The sequence below is a fragment of the Chelmon rostratus genome, chromosome 19 (genome assembly GCF_017976325.1).
Source record: "Chelmon rostratus isolate fCheRos1 chromosome 19, fCheRos1.pri, whole genome shotgun sequence".
Classification (NCBI taxonomy): domain Eukaryota; kingdom Metazoa; phylum Chordata; class Actinopteri; order Chaetodontiformes; family Chaetodontidae; genus Chelmon; species Chelmon rostratus.
Window position 1 is genome coordinate 19,365,219 of NC_055676.1, and position 22,957 is coordinate 19,388,175.

General features: G+C 41.6%; 1 protein-coding gene across 7 annotated transcripts in view; it reads right to left on the bottom strand.

Moving 5' to 3' along the window:
• LOC121622677 (formin-binding protein 1) overlaps window positions 1-22,957 on the bottom strand; it is a 54,950-nt gene that overhangs the window by 27,868 nt on the left and 4,125 nt on the right. For 2 of the 7 annotated variants that reach the window (XM_041959566.1, XM_041959565.1), the window contains exons 1-5: window positions 11,793-11,849; window positions 10,896-11,011; window positions 6,980-7,036; window positions 6,395-6,542; window positions 246-308 (exon numbers count right to left, since the gene is read on the bottom strand). In XM_041959566.1, coding sequence (XP_041815500.1) covers window positions 246-308; window positions 6,395-6,542; window positions 6,980-7,036; window positions 10,896-11,011; window positions 11,793-11,834 — 426 coding nt within the window. In that variant the 5' untranslated portion in view covers window positions 11,835-11,849. Of the gene's footprint in view, window positions 1-245; window positions 309-6,394; window positions 6,543-6,979; window positions 7,037-10,895; window positions 11,012-11,792; window positions 11,882-22,957 lie in introns of those variants that run through there. The other 5 variants (XM_041959564.1, XM_041959562.1, XM_041959563.1 and 2 more) reach the window with 3 other exon arrangements.

Genomic DNA, 22,957 nt, shown 5'->3' on the forward strand with positions numbered 1-22,957 from the left:
CACATACATCAACTAATATGTGATATTACCTGTTGTCATAGCCTCTGTCAGATGGGTCTTAATTTGGTGCTGTAAACAAATGCATTTTCACCAGCTAATAATGTTGACATATTCGAAAATGTAACCTGCTGAAGCTTAATAATTTCAATGTTTGAAATATATAGACTACAGATTAGATGCAGAGAAGCTGTGACCACTGCTACTAGTGAACAACTGTGGTATTGCACATTAATGGGGTCACTTACTGATTCCAGCTGTTTCCACGAGCTCTCGATGTGCTGCTGTGCCTTACGCCCTTCATGGAAGTGCTGTCAGAAGAGTTGGAAAGGGAAAAAACATTAGAAATACTATCATACTATTCACAAGCTTAAGGGATTTAAAAGAAGGTGAACCTGACCTTGACATAGTAGGGATAATAAATTAGAAGCAGCAGGAATGAGAGTCTCAACCATACCATTAAACACTGTGAATATTACTCATACTGTGACAGTATTAATGTGAACTGAGAAAGTAGGACAAATCAAATAGACACTATACTGTAGCTACATTAAAAATTATGAGCACAGGCTTAACTCCCAGAGATTTGTACAAGCTTGAGTAATGGCTATAAGTCTATTTGATTAAAGATCAACCCGATCATAGCCCACCAGTTCAACACAGGTGCACCAACACTGTCTGTTTTACAGCTCGAGAGAGTTAAAAATTCAACATTCATACAGGACCAACACTAAAAAGCAACTGAATGAAGGCATTATACCAAGTAAGGATTCCAGTAAAATAAACCAGGTCAAACACGCTGTAGATCAAGTAACAATGACAGCCGAGGGACCGATAACAGTGTGGGGAAGTCAAACAGAGGCTGATTTTATTAAGCTGCAAAGTCACATGCCATGCTGCCAACTGCAAGGTTTGTGTTGTTAAAGCCTTCTGCACTTTCTGCTAAGACTCCATGCATACATAAGAGACAAGAATGAAATCTGCACAATTTCTGCACAAGGAAAACCTACAGAAGACAGAAGAGACTTGCACAATGCAAATGTGTTTAGTTCTAAAGCCAATGACCACATGTTACAAGAAATAATTCAATGGTATTTCTCTTCACAAAATCTCAACTAACATAATAATAACACCATATTAATGGAGAGTGTTTAGCTATGCTAGCAGCATGGTTCTATGGCATTGTCGGTTAGATGATAAAGTAGAATAAGAAACAGCAAAAGGCGAACTGACAAAGTGAGAACAATGTCTGGACACGCAATGCTTACAGTGAACATACCATGAGATAAAACAAGCATATGAGAAGACAGATAATGTAATCTAACGGGAGACAGACAGGTCACAATGGAATTTGGCACTGCCAAGTGTGGCATATTAGACAAGACGAGGTGGCAGCTGCTGGTCTGAACTCACACAGACCAGACACTGTGCGCTTTTGTAATAGGCCTCACTTGGCCTGTCTCGCTCAGCACTTGGTCCGGAGACAGAGCACATCTCTCTACAGCTCTGTATGGATCACAGCCAGATCCCCCTGGACAGCACCAACTTTCAGTTGTTTTGAAATTAGATTGTGATTACATACAAAGGATAAATAACATCCCTCTATTGCATGCGGTTATGTTGATCAGCTTGGGAATCCCAAAAAAATCACATCAAAATGAAAATGACATAGGGACTTGACTATCAATGAGGTATCCCTTGGTTACACAGACTGCGGAAGCCACGGTCAGTAGCTGAGCTGAATATCGATGCTGCCATTCAGTAACGGACACAGGCCAGTGAGCTGTTGCTTGTACTTCTCTTGCATTTCAGCGCTTTGGACGGCACAAGGAAGTCCTCTTTATTCTGTGTACTAACTCAAACACACAAGCAAGAGATGTGAAATTAAGACTGATGCAGAAGCGCTAAAAGGTTAATCTCACCTGAATAACGTCGAACATGAGAACAAGAGCGGTTAGTGAGAATGTACCCTGGCTCACCTCTGGTAGTCACACTTCTCATTTCCCAAAGTTTCTAGGGAAGCTGAGTAAAATAGGGAAGTGCTCCAGTGTTTCAGAGGAAGTGTTTGAGCACTAACAGAATAGAACAAAATGGGACATTAACCAGCATATAATTAAGCATTTTGTTTTTTGAACTGCTGTTAAGACCCTGACCTTTAAATTCTTCTTTGATAAGAACAATCTTATTTACTGATGAACTTTGAAAATATGTCTTCATAAACTATGATAAAATTGTAAAGATATCGTAAAGCCTCTTCACAATGCACAGCTTCAGACGGCGTGACATCACTGTTACTGTGGAGAAAGCTTTCAACCAAATATTTGTCTCCATAACAACATATCTGAAATATATCCAGCATCTCATGCTCTCTGTATAAACAAATCTTCCATCACTGCAGAGATAAACAAACCACCCTGACACTCTTCCCTAAACAGTTCCATCATTTTCACAAGATCCTGCTGGAGGATGAAGATCCACCAACCACAGTGTGTAATCAGCTGAAGACACATGAGCTCACTCACTTTCAAACACGATAAAAAGTAGTGCATCATCATGCGACAAACAGCCATCTGTGATGCAGGTAGGAACGCTGCAGCCATTTAGGCAGATGTTCTGCAGTGTTGCACAGCATCTCTGATAGACTGCAGAGATATGCTTGACCCTGTGAAGAGTAGACACACCTCATCTTTCTCCTCCACATCCCGCTCAGTAACAGCATGTGACTGCTGGCGCTGTCAGGGACATCTGGGGTACTTCAGCAGGTCGGTGACCTGAAGCCGCCACTCTCAGTTACCCAGGTATTTGAAAGACACAGTGAGAGAGAGGAAAGCTGGACCTAACACGCTAACAAATTCTTGACCTGGACCCAAGCTTTTACTACATCAGTATATTAATATGTTAGTGATAGAAGTTGCACTGGAAAATATGATGATTATCAATCCAAGCACATTAGATCAGAGAGAGCAGACAATAGTACTTTACAGGTGTGTATTACAGTGTCCAACCACGAACTGCAGTGGTTACTATCTGCCATTCTACTTCCTGGCGTCAGTGTCAGACACACTCTGATGGGGCTGAGTGTGACACACACCCTGTGTGACTCACAAGCCCCTCCACGTATGCATTCAGAAACTGTGTGTTAAGTTTAGAGCGGAACAAAGACATGAGGTGAAAAAAAAGGGAAAATCAACCAACACCTTCTGCTGTCTGACAAATTAGAGAGGAACAAAAACTCCAATCCAGCACCGCATAATTAACCCTTTTGATTTTACTCGTGTGAGGAGCCGCACTTAGTTCATAGGAATGGCACCTGTAGTCTTGCACAGTTGTCAACACACATATATTCATTAGGTAACAGAAATAGCTACAAGTCATAGGAGATCTAGAGACTAGAGAGATGATTAAACCTCATGGAAGCGGCAGCGAGACTTTTCTCCTCATGTTTAAACCATTAGGCAGCGGTTCACACAGACTGATATTTCATTCTGGAGCGCGATGTGCATGCAGCGACGATGGGAAGATCCAACGATCAATTCTCTCTCCCTGCTTCCTATTTGTCTTTCCACTCAACACAAGAAGGCATGCGAGGCCACTCCAGAGAGACACATTGTTCTTACACTGTTACACTGTGGCTGCAACTCTCTTCTCTGCCTCTGAGAGATAAATGAGGTCAGTGTCCTCTGCCAAACCCACCTAAAGATGTTTTATAGTGCATTATGGTTTTCAGCTGACTTTTCACTAAATGCAATGCTTATTTTCCTGGCCCTGCCAGCTGAATAAGATGTATCCTCTTTTTTTTCTTTTTTCCTAGTTGGTTAAACACGTCACATCGCAGCAGGATAAGACAGATAGAACTTCCCCCAACACCAAAAGATATAATTATGTGGTGTGCTGTGGGTGCAAGAGGATACAAAAGAGCACACTCTGAGCGAAGCCTCAAGTGGACTCTGTCAGTAACAGTTGATGTACAACTCTGTTTCCAAAAAAGTTGGGATGCTGTGTAAGATGTAGGGCTGTACTGAAGGTCATTTTTAAATATCTGAAGCTTCTATTGAGGTTTGCGTATTAACATTGTATGCACTGAGAGTTCTGATACATGTTTTTGCACTGTTTTCAACTGATTATATGTCAAAAAGGATTAGCCAACTATCACATGTTGCTTTATTTATGTTTATGTTTAAGTGTCACAACTTTTTTTTAATCAAGGTTGTACAGTATATAGTGAATAAAGTGACATGTGAAGTGTTACAGTGAATGAGCTGTCTCTGGAGGTCTGAATATTCAGGGTCTTTATCAGACCTCATTAAAGAGGATACCTAAGCCCTGTGATCAGAGGCCTGGTGAGGACAGCACTATGCTGACCGAACACCTTATTATGATTCCTCAGCACAATCTCAGTCCAGTGAGACTTAGGCTCTTCATCCCATATTAAGCCCGCATGCTCTTCATCATTGCCCTATATACCATTAGACCACTGTCTGACCTACAGTGCATGGTTCAGCTTTTGCAAAAAACAAGTATATCTGCTCTCGAATACAATCCTTTCAGGCAACATTCTTGGCCCTACCTCCTCTGCCACCCCAAGCTGAGCTTAGCAAGAGGTTCACTTGGGGAAACAGCAAAGGGAGGTGGGGAGAGTTACAAAACAACCCCACGTGAGAAACTAATGAGGTGTTTTTTTTCTTCCTTTTGGTTTTTAGTTTGGATTTTACCTGTCCAATAAGCTCCCTATAAACCCAGGAGGGGCAGGTCCTGAACCTTCTATAATCCCACTGTCTGGGTCTGCCTGCACAGCTTTGTCTGACATAAACACACAAAAAAAGCTACAACAGAAAGAAGCCTGAGTGGCACTTAAAAAGTCACATGAATGAAACCAGAGAAAAGAATGACAGGATGCTAAGGAGGTCAGGAGTTAGAACTGATTGCAAGCACTTTTCAGACTGACCGCAAAACTATGAATGTTCTGTAAAAACTAAAGGCCAGTCCTTCTTAGTAGCCTTTTCAGCACTCCAACATCTCAGAGAGGGTCATTCTCCATCATTCATGAGTGTGTGGAGGGTGAGAGTATGCCTTACAGCTAAATAAATAAATTTAATGGGCTACATTTACCCTACGAGGACACTCTTAGCACGACTGAGAAACTATTTGCTCAATGAAATGATCCTCTGTTCTGAAAGACAAATGTAAATTATGGGGTCATGCTATGAAAGGAAACCCTCTGCACTGGTTAACTGAAGAAACAGTGTTGTTTAGTCGAGAGAGACAGACACATGACAAACTATTCACAATATTAGCTGCAAAAAAAGAAAGCAAGAAAGAAAGATGCTGAGAAAACCGAGAAACTGTGGAGTACAAACGTTGTTAAGGACATACTCCAGGGAGATAATGAGAGGGACAGAGGGGAGGAAAACAGATATTTCTAAAAAAAAAAAAAAAAAAGAGGAAAAGGAGAGGAAAAGTGCAGAGGAATGAAGAGGAAAAGGTCAGAGTGACATCCTGCAGCCGTTGGGCAGCAGGGATCTGTCCATGGACCCTCTATCTGGACACCAGAGATGCAGCTGCTATGCCAAGCCAAACCAAACCAGGCTAAGGCAAAAGAGCAAAACAGGCCTGGAGGCGGTGCATGATACCCCTACAGAAGCACTGGAAATCCCTTTTTCGCTCTGTGTTTGCTGCAACTTAAAACGAATAGAAACTCAAAGCTGATCACAAATAATGTGACGGATGGCTTCCTGTATTTAGGTCGAGTAGCGACTACAGTAACACGGATCGTGCACAGTTATGCAAATGAAAATATACTCTAAAAAAGGTCAACGTGCCTTTGAGCAGCTCTCTGGTTTTGGTTTTACACTCCAGTTCCCTCAGCTGGATTTCTGTGACAGAAGAGTCCATGACAGATTTTTTCAGAGAGTACTTGTTCTCCAGCTGGGTGGCTTTCTCTCTGCTCCCCCACCAACTCTCTGGATGTAATGGCCACTGCACTGTTATCTATGAATCATGTGCTGCAGGTCCACCGCTCTTCCAAATCACTTTATAATATAAGAAAGTGACTTCAACGTTTAATAATAGTGTGTGGTGCACCAATCTTTGTAAGTAAGAGAAAAAGGCCTGTAATGATAGAGAGACGATGAGTTTGTTCCATAAAAGGGACTCAGTCAGTCACGTTCTGCACTTCTGGCGAGCCTATGGGTGCATCTATATTTACTCAGCGATGACCTCAGTTCATGCAGAATAGAATATGCGGAGAGAGCGGGATACTTAATTTCTTGTAGAACAGTGTTTAGATTTTCCTTTGCTGAATCCATGTTCTACTGTCTAAAATAAACGCTATTAATGCTATTAAAACATTGAGTACGGAAAGAGTGCAACACAGTGCCAACATGAAAAGATGTCTCACCGATTTTCTCTCAGACTTGAGCTCCTGAAGGTAGCGCGAAAGCTCAGCGATGATTTGAGACGTCAGGTTCTCCGCTATAACCTCGTGTTGACCCGCGTAGTCATTTAACTCATTAAGTGTCGTCAGGAAGGCTCGACAGAAGGTGTACCTGGTGAGAAAAAGGAAGTGATGTCAGAGGCAGTGGCCAATACAGTCATTTTGTTCAGAAATGGTTGAAATAGTAGCAATGGTTTGGATTTGGTGGAACATGTTGAAGGAATATTTTGACATTTTGGGAAATGTGCTTATTCGTTTTCTGGCAGAGTATAAGGTGAAAAGTCAAAACCAACTCTCATACCTGTATGTTAAATGCAAGACTACAGCTAGCACTCACTTTGTTAGACATAAAGATTGGAAACAGGTAGGCTGGCCCTGTCCAGTGATAACAAATTCACTGTGGAAAAACTCCAACTTGCCCTTTCATGGGGTGTTTTTGTGTGACTAATTCTTGACTCATCTAACTTGAAAATTAACACTTGTTGGTGCTTTTTCCAAATGTTGAAATATTCTCTTCATCTATTTTGTGTGCCAGGTCCTTCAACTTACTTGCTCTCTTCCTCTTCTCGTGAGTTCTTCTTGGGTTGATACTTCTTTGATAAATTCCTGTGAGGAAAAAGAGTTCAGCCTTGTCAGACATTTCTTGCTGTATCTTTCCTGAGAGCACAGTCTGCAGATGGGTAGTGCACCATTCCCATTATATTTCCCTGACGCTACCCTTATGGACCCGCCAAAGGATCATGCAGTACACCATTCAATCCAGTTGAGTGCTTTCTGCTCCTGCTGCTACGCCCCCTTTCCTCTCTTCAGGTCATAAATCATCGCCCCCAGGAGTATGCATGCAGAACCAGTCACCAGAAACAAGCATGCTTTTCTTATGTGGCCATTGCCCTTGTTTTGACACTGGCTGCATGTTAGTGGCACGAGATGAGTGCAGTGTGAGAAGCAAAAATGAGAGGTATAGTATACAGAGGATGAAAGATGTCTCTCGCTGTGGGTGAGTGGGTATTATTATGGTTATGGCAGTCTTTAAATGCCCTTCTCTCAACCTAGCAACTGTTGTGCTGCTTGACAGGCAACAGTACATTATGTCACCTTTGTTTCATCATGACAGGGTGACACGCTCAACACCCGACTGTGCCGATGCTCTGTTTGATGGCTGCTCTGTCAACAGAACATAATTACATGCGCTACGTTCTGATGGATTTGGGTGCACACTGTGTACTTATGCCTTCAGGATCCTTTGACGAATTAAAGAGCACGGTTGTAAAGCTAAAAACAGCCACGTGGCGCAAGTACACAAAAAACAGACCGACGCAAACAACACAAGCCATTTATATTTTCACAAAGAATGTTCAGTGCATTTACCATGGCTGCAGCAAATAGGGATTCATACTGTAATTTTCCAGTCCTACTGTGTTTATCTCTCACAGGTGATTCACCTGGTTATTTGAAATTAATGTTGAGATAAATCCTACTATAGAGAACATTAAAATGTGTAATAATTATTAACATTATCATTAAAAACACAACACTCCTGTTCACTTTTCAGAATTACAAATGATTATTGGAAATCACTGTCAATTACATTGAAAGAGCTGATAACAGTCAGTTGTGCAGTTCTGGCCACTTCCCTTTTTGTGAGGTTATTCACTGACATCTCTAGAAGTCTAAGTGTGTACATGTTGTAAAAAGGCAAAATTCCTGCTGAAATAAATAATGCACTTGTTAAATTAAAAAAAACTACACGTAATGAGCTCTTCATCTAGCTCACTCTGCCAACATCCCCCACAACCTCCCTCTCCTCCCTGGTGGTGTTTGCACTGTTGCTAGGCAGATCTATCTGTCTATCTCATTCCCTGTCCTTCTCACCTCATCTCTAAGTATAGTGCTGGTTCCCAATAAGTCACGTAATCACTCACAGCCAGATGTCATATGTCAGATTCCATTCGTACGTTGGCCTCAATTACATATTTAAAAAACTTGGCAAAATCAGGGCATCAACCAGCACTTAGTTAGGAGGACTAAACAAGCACTGTTGGGTGTTTGTGTGTCTGGTTGCAAGATGATACCACTTGAGCGTATGACTGCTACAAAATGCTAGATACAGTAAAGACAGACACTTTTTTCGCCCTGACCCAGTCGCTTTTGTTAGTGGGACTTGATTCCCACTGTGTTATGGATTATGCCAGTCTGGAATTTGGGGGAGGAGGAGGCATTAATGCATTGCCCTGCAATGACTGGTCTGAAGCATTGTGCATGTTTACACCAATGCAGTGGAAGAGGATTATTCATGGATTAGTGCAGTGTGTGGTTGGTATGGTAATAGAAACGGCACAATGTGGGGTAATGGCCATACATGATATTCAGTTGATGAGGAACGTAGGCAATTTCATACAATGAGCAAAACCTATGCCATACGAGTAAGGCAGCATCAGCAAAACCAGAGCTGCGAAATATGCAGTAATGTTTTCATAATATTTTTAAATTCACGTGTGCCAGGTGTGTTTAAAAAGTGTTATGTCAAACTGTCTAAAGGCCTGCTGCCTCTGTGAGGAAAGGAAAGAACAAAAGTAAAAATCTGCCTAACAACACAGATGAGAGAAAAGAGGACTAGATCAAAGGGGCCAATTCAATTACTTTATTGGATCTAACAGCCCTGCGTTTCTTTTGGTTTGAGCGTGCCTGTTAGATTAAACCTGATTTCATGAGTTAAGTTGATTAGAAAGGATAATTAGTCCTGAGGTATGGCTAAGTAGCACCACAACAAAGAAGCACAGTGTGTTAAGAACACAGGAAAACCCTATGACTCAAGCTATCCTGTCCACATCCTAATTTCCTCATTTTAGCCCTTTTCTGACAAGTGTGTGACAATGTGCATGCGTGTGTGTGTGTGTGTGTGTGTGTGTGTGTGTGTGTGTGTGTGTCTATCTACTAGATAACAGGCCCTGTTGGACAGCGGGTCCTCTATATAAGCACAGTGACTGAAAACATCCGCACCATCTGTGGAGCCTGAAGTTCAATAAAAGCCAACCTGCCATGGCAAGATGAGTCTACCCTGTTCTTTTGTCAAACATACTGTAGACAGATGCTGACTAATTGAATCATGGGAAATCTGTGTGTGTCCTCACATGCAAGTGCAAATCTGTGCGCATGTGTGTTTAGGCCACAATATTGCTGCTTTAATTAAATTTGGATTTAAAGCAATGTTTTATGGATAAAAATTAAGAATTACCCAGATGTTGTACACAAGATCGAAAGATAGTTTAAGCACGGTGATAGAAGAGGTATGAATGCACTTGAATACTTTATGTTCTTCAATCATTTCCTTTTAATAAGTTTAACATTGTTTTTCCTAATTAAGATGTCTCAGAAATGTACAGAAGGAGAAGGAACAGCTCTAATTATGAGACATTACAATTTCTGTGGGATATGCATCTGCGTTTAAGTGTGAGAAGATCATGGGCGCAGGGATATGGAGTATGGTTAATGCATGCATGTAAACACAGACTACTAGTCCTATTATCTCAAGCTGACTTAATACCCAAAAAGAGGAGTGGTATGGTCTGTGGAGGATCTGTTAGCGGGGGTTGCTATGTGAATACTGGATTGGTATTGGCTAGTTACTATGAAATGGGGGGTTGGGGTCAATACTTAGGGCATTAGCCATATTGCCAGGCCTCTTTAAAAATGAGGATTGTGGATTTGGGGGTGTATCTCCTACTGTGCTGGGATGCTGGGGGCCTTAGGAACATTTGCCACACATCCTCTCAGTGCAGGGCTGCTCATGCTCCCATCACTGCCTTTGAAAATCATTGACTGCACCAAAACAGAGTTTGTGTGGGGAGAATCAGAGGGGGCAGGGCCGACACTTGTAGTTGTAGGGAAAAAAAATCTGGGTCAGACGTGGGGTTGATAATGCTGATACCTACGAGTCTCTATGGAAACACAAGCTCCACCCCATCCCCCACAACCTGACTTCCTCTCGCCTGAAGCAGAAGCTAGCAACAACAACGGACAGCATGCATGCACGAGAGGGTGAGAGAGAGCGAGAGAGGCAGACAGAGACACGATAAAAAAAGAGAGGAAGATGGAGGGGAATAGACTTCCTCTGCAGCTCTGTTTATTTTGCTCTTCGTCTGTGTAAGGGAATTACGACTCCCCGAAGAGTAACAACAATACCTCTTTGAAAATATGATGATTTTCTGATAATTAATATAACACTGCTAATGTACTAATGGGAAATCTCGTTTCAGTTTCTCCCTCCAGAGGGAGGTCAGAGGTCACGGTCAGCTACATAACAAGCTAGTAAGGACCCCGTCTCTTGTTTCAAGGACACTTCAATAGGTCAAATCCTGCTGAAGAGGGGGGTTTTCTTTATCTGAGGCACCTGGATGGAAAGCAGTCACCCCAATTACAGCTTTGCAACACAGAAAATGGATCACAAGCCAGCTTAAGTACTCACCTAATTTGTTTTGCATAGTTGGTTTCAATCTCTGACCTCTCCTTGACAAATTTGGTGTACTTCTCCAAATATTCGATCCCCCACTGTGTATGCTTCTCCAAGTTGTCAAACTGATCCTGCAGAAAAGAAGAGAACGTACTGATTAAATCATTCAAATACAAGGGAGAGAGCAATCTATCAAATGCAAAGAAAAAAGGAAGGCAAGACAAACATTATGAAAGATTAAATCAACTCGATGAGGACATTGTATTGTATGTATTGTAGGACCTAACACTGAATTCAAATGCAATACCACGGTAAATCAAAGTATCAAATTTAGTGTTTAAGCTACCGATTTCAACTAAACAAAAACTGTCATCTTAAAATTCAATTTACACTCGTGCCTCATTCTTTCTGACAATAAATGAACCAAACCAAAATAATCAATTATATATGTGTCAGTCAATGTGATTATTTTCATCCACTGGTCAGATAAAAGCATCTGCCTTACTCCTGCAGCTTCAATTCACACATTTAACACTGTTAAAGGTGGCTTGCCTGGCCTATGTCATCTTTTTAAGCTAATATCTTAAAGTGAGGTCTATCACAGAGGGTATGTGTAGTTCATAGTAAAAACAGGCACTAACAGCCTACACTACTGATAACCAAACACAGCTGTTGGGGCTGAACTCATTATTCATGATTTGTTCCTCACTTGTGAGGAAAAAATGAGCCTCTACTTGGCTGAGGTAAGGGCTTGAAATTCATCAGTTCAGAAAAGAGCGCATTTCATCAGGGATACCAACGAACAGACGTACACATGAAACAGCTAAAATTTACTGATGATCACATTGCTTGTTTCAAAGTTCCAAATTATCTTCTTACTACGTTGTAAAGATGAACCAAAAAAGAAATGACCTTTGTGTGGCTCCAACAGTCCCCCATCCTCTCCTCTACCATGTCTGTAGCCTCCCTGAGTCCAACTAAACGTTCCTCTCGCCCAGCACACTAAGCATGTGAAGTGTCAGCTCAAACAGGTTCGTCTAATTCTCAGAACAAACCATGCTGTGTGCTCAATGACTGCTTGAAGCACCTCTGCACTCATAGCATTTTCATATTGCAGGAAGCGGTTGTGGTGATGCATTCAAGATATACAATAGCCGACACAGTCTTGCAGCACTTCAATCTACCTGAAAGTGTGGCTGACATTACATCGTTAGAATTAGAGCATGGTGAAACTCCAGCACAATATGCTACTGTAGCTTTCTTGAAGCCTCCAGCAAGTCATATTAAGCATGATAATGTCTCTCAAACACCTCTAAAGCAGTATTCACAAATTAAACGACTCCCAATTGAAGCACTCAAAAACAACAATAGAGAGAACTTGGAGTGAGAGGGACTTCCCAGTCTGCATTGTTAGTCAGTTTCAATGAGCAATCACTCATCAACAAGCCACTCAAAGGAGAATGACAAGATAAAACCAAACAATCTGACACTGAAATAAAGAGGAAATTCCTCACTTGTCTTTGTTTTTCTACATCGGTTTTTCCCTCAGACACATATCCATTGTTTTTCTTGTTTCTACAACAAGCTTCTCTTCCCCTTTAATGCCTTAAGAGCATGCTCATTCTCAGACCAATGTGCCAATTAAAGCAATCAAACAGCATTTACGTCATTATCACAAGTAGGCACCAACCATTCTTAGAAGAAAACAGACAACAATCAGCACACGTCACTGCAGCTACATCATGCACATAAAACCCTCCTCTCTCCAACACACACTCCTCCACACACATAACTCAGATTACCCTTTTATGCAGGGGCACCATTTTATCCCGTGTGTCTCCGTGTGGAATGTGTACCCGTTCGAAATATCCAAATGCAGAAAACGTTCATCCAATTCGCCCCTCTCCCCAAAGCAGCACAACAGAAGGCTGAGGTTAGGTTAGAGAAGGCATCCACAAGACCATTTCCCAGGTATCCGAAGCAGAGCAGGCGCAGATGAGTGAGAGTGTGCCTGGGCTGGGAACAATGTCCGCTGACCCCACTCCCACACAATAGCAAAGAAGCTGCACAGTTGTAGCAAGTAATTCCCGATTGTCTGGAAGGAAGCAAGAATCCCAGAGAGCGGGGCAGGAACCGATGCAGCAGCAGCTCACTCTGAATCTGAGGCCACGGCTGCCCACAGCATTTAGGCTTAATGCTCCATCAGGCGTAAGGTGGAATAAGTGGGATGGGAGAGGAGGATAGTGAGGGAGAGAGCGGAAAAACAGAGTGAGGGGGGGCTTGAAAGGAGTAGAAATGACAGAGGAGGAGGGATTACATGGGAGGGGATTACATTTAAGGGAGGACTGTCCTACACTCCTGGGAACTCTCCACTTGAAGATATTTTGCACAGAATAAAACATATATAAAGTTTATGATCTGCGATATGATGAGTCACTCTGCTCGTGAATCTCTGCTAATAGCTGGTGGGACAGAAGATGCATTTGCTGGAGTAAAATGGAAAAGCCATCAACAAAGCAGCTACGAGACAAAGAGCGGATTAATAAATTATGAATCGAGCGAGGCAAATATTGAACACAACAACACATTTTGTGAAAGTGTGTCAGATGTGTGCCCACAGGCTTTGAGTCTCCATGCTCCATTACAGCAACCTCCTGCCATTCAAAGTACCCTGTACATTTTTTACATTTTGTCAATAATTTGGAACTGGCCATAGAAAACAGATTCAAGGAGCTGATGAACGTTGAGTCATTTTTTAAGCATAAATGCTAGAATTTCTACATGTCGTTGAGTTTTGAACTGTTGGTCGAACAAAACAAATCATTGGAATCTGTTAACGACTGACCAAACAATTTATTGTTAATCGGAAAACTAATAAATACTGAAAAATAATCATTAGCTGCAGCCCAAACAAACCAAATCTTCTAGATTGACACATTCCAAGTGATGGGATTTTTCTGTATCTGCGGTAGTTTTTTAAGTATAATTACAATTTTTAAAGAAGAAGAAAGTGAATATAGACAGAGTTAAAGAAAAAAATAAGTAACAAGATGCAAAGAATAGATGTGATCATTCTTTGTGATCATTCATTTTGGTAAAAATATTTTCAGTAGGAAAAGACGTATCTCAAAATAAATCCACTGTCCAGTTATTTCAGCTTGCATGTATGTACTGCATGCAAATAATACAGTGTCACAGTGTCATATCCTCCTCCAATGGCCCTGTACTAAAGACTAATAACTCCTGCTCTAACTCTAAACCTGCTTCCATTCTTCCATCTGCGGCCTCTGACACCTGACCTTGTTCCTGCAGGAGGGAATAAGTGGGGGGATCCCTACAGGAGACGAACCAGCCCCACTCTGCTTGTTATTTCAGGACACAACCCCACTCACTGTGATGCATGTACTATTGTGGTAGTACATGAAAGAAAATAAATAGATCTGTGTATATAAATATTTTTCATTGTCCAGGAAATGGGAAACACGTTCAAACAGAGAACAAAGGAGACACTTAGCAGTTACTAAATATGTAGGTTTCCCATGTGCTGGAAGAAAACAAATACATGCTTGTTTAAGGCTCAGCCTCCTGACCTCCAACCCTTCCCAACTGGTGATGGAGATTATGGTGCAGTTTAATGTATTAGACTGCCAGTTAATCTGAACTAATGCACATTATTTAGCTACCATTCCAGATCAGATTTCTTTACCTCATCCATACAGAGGGGCCACTGACCTGCATCCCACCACACAAAGGTTTTCTCTGTCCTCTATACCACTGAATTTACTGCACTGAAACATTTTACTTTGAAACTCAATCACAGTGTCTGAAGACGATGGAATATGGACTTCCTTCCTTTCTATTCATAGCTTATATACACCCTTAACAGTCTATGCATTCTTCATTGTCAGGGCAATGTAGTGAGGCTTGACGCCAAATGCGATGTCTGAGTATAACAACAAAGGCATGTAAATTCTTTGGTGGTGACAGGTCAACATCAACACGGGTTATAGTAGGAAATTATCTTCTTCTAGCAAATAACTAAGGATGACACACTCAACTTAATGACAAAACACCTCTCTGGCATGTTAAGTAGCTGTCTTTGCCAGCACCCTTTCCTCAGTAGGTTTCAAAAACAAAAGGTGTGGAATAAAAGGAGCATGCGGAAGAACTGTTCTGTGAACCGAGCACAAATGTCCTAAGTACAGATGGGTTTCACATAATAATGCACCTGTCAACCTCAGAGGCAAGTCGGTTCATAATGCAGGAATGCAGACGACACTAAACAAGAACCATATGACATGGTCATCTCTGTTTTTGGGGAGACAAAGGGAAGCTAATGAGATGGCTCAAGAACAGACAGATCCAGTGTTAGGTAACCAGACACAAATGAAGTGAGCAGCAAAGTGAGCACAAACACTTGACAACAAGGCTGGTGATAACGGGACTGCACTGTTTTTAAAACCTCTGAACAAACGCTCCTGGGGACACTTCTTGTTTTATTAGATCCTTACCACCTCTGCAGAGGTCAGGTTGCTGCTCTGATGATCACAGCAAAAATCAATACGCCATTAAAAACACAAGAGAAGAGGGAAAAGGGAGTTGTTTCATTGGTCGACAGAGGGGAATGAACGCATAACAGGAAACTGCTGACTAATAAGTTAAAAAGACGTAAATGCAGATGTGAATCAGCCATGAATGAAAACACTAAAACACAATACATGCATAGTGTTTGAGTAAAAAAATCCCACATGTAAAAAATGTAATCGGAAATTTTACAACCTTTCTTTGTCAAACTTTTTTCCATCCAAATCTGTTCATGGTAAATATTTTCAATTGTGGTAGCATGGTAGATCTAGGGCAAAAAGTCTAGATAAACAGCTCTCTCATTAATTTAATTGGTGGCGTAATGGTGTACAGATTTTAAGATGGAGGTCATTTTGGAGGATTTGCACACAGTTTCAGATTAGTTCCGCACCGCCTGAAATGAACTAACGGCAAACATATTATTGATTGAAATCGCATTTGTGGCTTTACTTTCATGAAATCATTAATCAGATTAATGCAACCATTAACCTCCAAGCATTTCAATCAAAATCCAGTCAGATCCAGTGCGCAAAATTGTACTCCAACTATGAAACTGGAAACAGTAGTATGAATTAAGTCCGGTCTAGAACTACAAAAAAAAACCTTTCAGATTGTGTCACTGGTTTCTAGATGAAGTCTAGCCCCTGACAGGAAACCTGTTGAGGCAAAGAGAAGCAGAGGTAGGGGGAATCCACAGAGGCAGAGGGACAGATGTTCTGCTGGGAGGAGGACAATGGGACAAGAGGCCCATACATGCTTTTGTCTTGGTTGAGCAAGAAGTAAGGACATTAGATTAGGTTGGTGGGTTTGGGCTTGTGCTGAAAACATCTAAGACTGTCTGAAACCCAATAAATCTCACTGTGCCATGGAGAGAATGTACTGACCTGGAGTCCTCATTAACTGTTTGTGATTGGAGAAGAAGTGATGCGTCAGAAACTGTGGCGGAAGTACTGATTGCATCATAGCCATAAGTATATGTAAAAAGAGATAAAGTGGTTTCAGTGTGGTTTTTATCCTCTTGTCTATTAGAACCAGTACTCTAAACTTGAATAAGGTATTTCAGGAGCCTCATTAGCTAACAACCCCCAAACTGCAGTGAGAACGAGAATGGAACAAACTGCATTCATGCAAAACTGTTGATTCGGCTGTGGGGGTCCTGCCAATTCAAATAACAAACAAACAGCCCAATTGTTCTAGCAAAACTAGCTCTGCCGCATTGAACAAAGCAGACAGAAAATGTCTGAAGCCGCGGAGCTGTTCTTGTAATCATTACAAGCTTTACACTCCGCTTTTAACTGACCAGCATACACCAGACACACCAGAGAGATGACTCAAAGCAGTGAGTACAGTAACGCAGAGTTACATCTACTGTCATCCACGAGTTAGTCAATGCAGCGCCTCACTGCGTCTCACGACAGTGGGTGTCAAGCAGCAAGAGCAAATATTTGGGGGGGGGAGCCAAGCCCTCTCTCAAACACACACCAGGCTTTGTACAAGAAAGCGGGGCGGAACAATGCCCCCATAGCCCAGTGTAACCCCTGTGTCGGAGAGGAGTCACAGGAAAATTGGACAGTAGCTTCACACACACAAACACGCTCGTGCACACACATAAACAAAGAACGCTCATGACCGCTGACTAGCTGCCCTCAGCTATTTCTCTCTGGGTTATTAAAGGTTGAGAAGGGTTTGTCAGCCCCGTGCCCACCCATCCTACATGAGGATTTAACATATGAATGCAAACAAATGATCTCTTCATGTGACAGCCTCAGACAATTTCAACCAGTGCCGAAATAAGCCAGTACTGCAAATACATTTATTTTGGTGCATAGGAAGTTTGCAACTTTTGTCTCATACTAATAAAGGACTGGGTTGCTGTAATTTTAAATACAGGCCAATCACTAAGAACTGCACTGACATTTGCGAAGAGACTTTCACTATCACTACTAAGGGTTCGTCATCAACTGCCAGATGTTGGGGGATACCTATGAAAAATATTCCCCTAAAAGAACAAAACAACCACATGTCCATTTCCCTCAGGTAAACACACAAATGTACAGAGTCACACACACACACAGACAAACACACACATGCACAACTTTGTACAAAATACGAACAGCTGTTTGGCACAGTGGGTGACCTTATGTGTAAGAGCTCTTGTTTGCATGCCATGTAGATATTTATAGAAACAACGCCTCTGCCGGTCTGAAATTTAAGAATGCGTGTTGGCGTATGGACACGTGTGCCCTGCTCCTGTGCCCGTAAAACATTTCTTCTCTGAGCCTGCCTGTGCACGACCCCAGTTGATATTTAATCACTCTATGTCTGTCCACATCACTTAACTGTATCATGTAGTATTTGGCTTACTCAATAAGAAATACCCACCCTTACTGCGGCGGTGAAGCAACAGGAAATTGCTGCCTCTCAATCGTGAGTCACAGTAACTGGAAGAGTGGTCAACTCATTCATGGACATCAAAAAGAAACTTTTACTGCAGCATCCTGTAAATATCCACTAAGCTGGCATCTAACGAATTCTTAACTTCACAAAGCAGACCTTTTCTTGCCATATTGTGCATTTTTATATGCCTCATTGTGGCATATTATATGACATTCTTTGACTGGCACACAGCTATTGTTGCTCTAGCTTCAGTAATGATACTGTATGTCTGAACGGAAACCATTTCTGCCCACTTACAGCACTTGTCATCTTCATTTGCAGTAGCACCTGCAGATACTCTTCATAAGGACTCAAGTGGTCCTCTTCCTTTTGTTCTTCTTTTTCCGGTTTCACAGAACGAACACTGTCCAGGAAAACGAAAAACTCACTTCTTCTACGCAACATGGTCACAGTTTTCATGCGAGAACAAAGCAGGAGAAACGAGCCCTCGACAAAGTTAATCCATCTCAGAGGAGTAAAAACGACAGAAGAACAAGCCTTGGTCAAGCAGAGCAGTGGTAAGAGATTTAAGGTCCTGCATATAGTAATGCAAAGACTGGATTCAAACACATCATATATCCTGGTAATGCCTAATCCAAGAGCATATTTGTCAATCGAAGCACAGCAAATGCAGGCAGAACGAAAAGAATAATGAGAGGGAACAGAAATGTAACCAGCACAGAACTTGATTAAATGGCATTATTATTAATCTGATTACTACACCTCCCTTCTAACTACCTTAACCACCCAATAGGGTGCCGCCGTTCTGTGGATTAATCCAGCTAGGCCAGCAAAGACACATTAGCTATTGTTCTTGTTGAGCTGTTTTTGTTCTTTTTGGAGGATAAAGCTCTTTAACGCTTATATAACACATCCTCTGGAATTTAGGAAAACCTTGAACTGTATAATATATAGAACATGAGAGAACCACCATGAAATAGCAAATCAGTATCAACCTCAAAAATCCAGACTAAGTTGAGCTACACCATGTTGTCCTTGTGCAGTAGATAAATGCTGACAAATGGTATGAAGCGTGTTAAGGGGCAAAAGTGGTGAGTTAACACTTCAGTGTTCCTGTAAATGACACCCCTGCTCAGCTGTCCACTAATGCTATACATGGTTCAGGTGAATCTCTTGCCCAGGCACTCAAGCTATGTGTTGCCATGACATGTTTTCCGATTAAGAACAACCATGATTTGAACATAATAACTACATGTCCCCGTCAGAGGGTCAAAATAATACCTTTATGATTACTATACTTTCTTGCCAATAGGTGTCAGTCTTTGAATTTAAACATACTGTAGCTGCAGTGGAACTGAACATTGAGAGGGTAAAATAATCTACAAACAGCACTAGCATGGTGTAATTAAGTCTGCTGGCAAACATGGTGTTAGTAAACGAGAGACTAGATTATACATGTTTGTTTTTTATGTGTTTTACACCTCTATCCAACTGTCCATCTTGCTTACAGTTTAAGTTCATAAATAGATCAGTGTGACGTGGTGCCTTTTTCTGTCAGCGTCATGTATGGCTTCTCTTCTTGCACTGGCTCTTTACTGACTAGAACTGCAGTTTGTTAACTTAGCTTCAGATGACAAGAGTCAAATGCCTCCCTTAAGGATCAAATCATAGCGCAGTAGGACACTCTGTCTGGCTATTCGCCAGCCATGTACTGCATTTTTTCCTGTGAATCGCAGACCACTTGTTTTCCATTCCAAGTAAACCTACTTATTTGTCACCTACTACCTACACCTCACTTGCAGAAAGGTGTCATAAATCATGCATGCAAGTATGGTTAGTATAGCCAATGAGCGAGGTTGCCTTTTTAAACCAGAGCATTGTATTTTGTTGGAATGGTTAACACAGATAAACATGTAACTGCTGCTTTATCTGTAGGCATGGTTTTCCTCAGATTGATGTTTAGAATCAACATTAAATTGGGCAAATAAAACTCACTCACTCACATTATTTTCTCTAATTGAAATGATTTTGTAGATTAAGAAAACAGTTTACCAGAAATGAATGCCTGAGAGGCCCCAGGGATGGAAGATATTATGTCAGATCTCCTGCTACATTTCCTCCTCTTACACTGCACACACAGTTTGCTTTTTGACTTCCTCAGCTGCTTTTATACTGCTGCATGAAAAGCCAACACTCTAACCTGCTAACAGCCCACAAGGATTTAAGACAGTAGCTTTATTCTCTCTTGCAAACAACAAAAGGCTGAATGCGGATGCTAGAATATTTACAGTCCTGTTATTGAGATGGGGAGGAGTCCTCCTCACAGGACTTGAAGTACTTTCACTGTATCATCCAGACAAGGTGAAATCTCTTGGTGGTCCTACTTTTTTTTTGTTACTGTTGGCACCACATGAGTTTTTCAAGTGAAGCAAGTTCTCTGAATTGGTTGCTGCACTTTCACTCCACCCTGACATGTCATTTCAGGATATGAGTAAAGATGGCACATATCTCAGTGTGTTTGATTCACTTTAATGCGTGACAGTTGCAGCCAATGTTTTCTATACTAATGTAAAATATACTGAGAGGTAACACCTACTCAAGGATACATGGAAACTTATTAAGTTTGCGAGGAAGGCAGTCTTTGTTATTGAATGAAACCAGACCTCGCTAGAGGAAGTGATGGATATAATTTCAAATGTCATTTATTTCCAAAACCATTTACTAATACAATCAATGACCTCCACCCTCTCTGTCTGGCATCATACACATTAATTAATGTCAACATGCCCCACATACTGCCCCATTATAAATAACTCCTAAATTAAGCAAGGTATTCCAAAGAGTTTGATACAGCATTCTGCATACTGAAGAGGAGTAACAGACCACAATGATCTACTGTCTTGCCAGGAAGCCTGAGAAACACTGAACAACCTTTGCAAACACGCTTTATTTTGAAGTAACACACGATGTATGCATCCACATCAGCCTTACAAAGGCAATTGTGGGAGAGGGCAGAGCCAGAGAGTCTGTGTGATGAAAGCAGAGAGAGGAAAAGAAAAACAGAGCAAATGAGGAAACACAAAGAAAGGCAAGAGTGGGCTGGAGTGAAAGCTGGATCTATCTCCAGCAGTTAGAATATTTTCAGGCAGTGGGAGACAAATGTGTGGTAACTGCACAGCTGCACGAGCCAGTTTTCATTACAGCTTTGAATCATTTAACATTAAGCAGCCATAAAGTTAACAGCTAAAAAGATTCACATGGTACCAACCACGTCCACTGACCACATCTGGTATCCCTTAAAAATGGAGAGATTGCAGGAAGAAAAAATAACAGACCACTACTGTCACATAAGCAGGAAACCCACTGTTTCCTGGCCTCAGAAATGTCCCTGTACTGCATGATCACAAAAGAGGAGAACTCAGATTACAGAGCCAACAAAATGTACAGTAGCATCTTTAGCACACACACGCGCATTTGTGTGTCCTTGCCAGCTGCAGCAAACATCTGTGCCGTCGCTTCCATTCGGGGTTAATAAACACAGACTGCAAAAACACTCCAGAGGTGAAATCTGCACAAATAAAGGAAAATTAAAATGAGATGGAATGTTTAATGGTTGTCTTCTACATGAAGAGATTATCTTATTTCAAACCCAGAAACATTTGCTGTATGTGTAAAGCATTACAGTTTCAACAGAATTCAACACATTTTCATAAGTACTCGTAAACATGAATAAATATCATATTTTTCATCATGATTTAATTATTTTAATTGTTCTTTCTATGTGCATGCTGTCACTGTGATCACTACTTGTTTATAGGATCTACAGTTTGGCCTACAATGAGGTACACTTAGGCTGAAAGTATTTGTGGTTTCAATGGAGACGTTGCAGATAAAAGAGGTGGAGGTCCTTTGTTCACCATCCTTCACCTTTAAAAGTCATAAAACAGCAGTGCAGATCTCTGTGCTCGTATTACAGCATTACTCTGTTGAGGGAAACTCAATGCTGTAACAGCCAAAGAACAAACAACACTTACAGTATGTAGTACAATATAGCAGCAATTAGGAGAACATGGAAGACTAGAGCTCAGGTAAAATACATCAGAGCTCATGTGACTGAGACCAAATAGTTGTTTGATTTCCACTGTCAAAGCAGTGATTAGAGGCTGACTTTACAAATAACAGAAAGGCAATGGCTAAAGATTAGAGGCTGCACCAGCCTGTGGCGGGAAGGATTGAGTCACCTTTTCATGAACAAGATGACAAAATAGCTTAGTCCTCTGCTATTCAGTTTTGAGGAAGTGGAAGGACAACATTTGTAGTCAGAAAACGCCCGTGACAGGACATCTCAATAAATTATTTGGCCTATAAAACATGGAAATAAAATGCAAAAATGGGTTTTGAAACTTAAAGATAGGCACCTTACTCGATGGGCCAAACTGAAAAGCAGAAGAAGTCTGTCAGGACATAACTACAAAGCGTTGGATAAAACAGAAATGCCTATTTATTGTAATTCATCTACATGTCTTACATATTTTAATGTGAGCCTACTCTATGTGAATACCCCCTCATCTACCCCCCTCGTCCTCCTTTCTTCCTGCTTCTCACTCCCCAGGGTGCAGTCTGGGGCCTACAGATCAGATGTGGATCCATTCATCACTATTTTACCATCGTGGAGGTCAATGAAAGAGGTGAAGAGAAAATGGGCTTGGGGTGGTACCACTGAGTCAGCAGGTGGGTGGCAATGAGTGTAAGATTTAATGGGGGGTTGCGTGGATGTCAGTCGGAGTTTGCCAAAGGTTTCAGTCTCTGACCCCCTCCCCTGACTCCAGCACACGGACAGAAGGAAACAAACCAGCTCAGGTTTCAAGCCTGGAAGTGCCCTGAATGTCAAGTGAACAGCAGGAGATGAGGCTGGATCCTGGGAGAGTCTGAGCCAAGATGAGATAGAACAGCAGAAAACACTGAGGAAATCCCACTCTAACACCAGGCAGTTGCGAACTCGAAAGAACACCACCAGGAGATCGGCCATGACAAAGTCACTCACCATTTGAACAGTGTATCTGGCAAAGCACGGTTCAGCCACACCTAGGCCAATT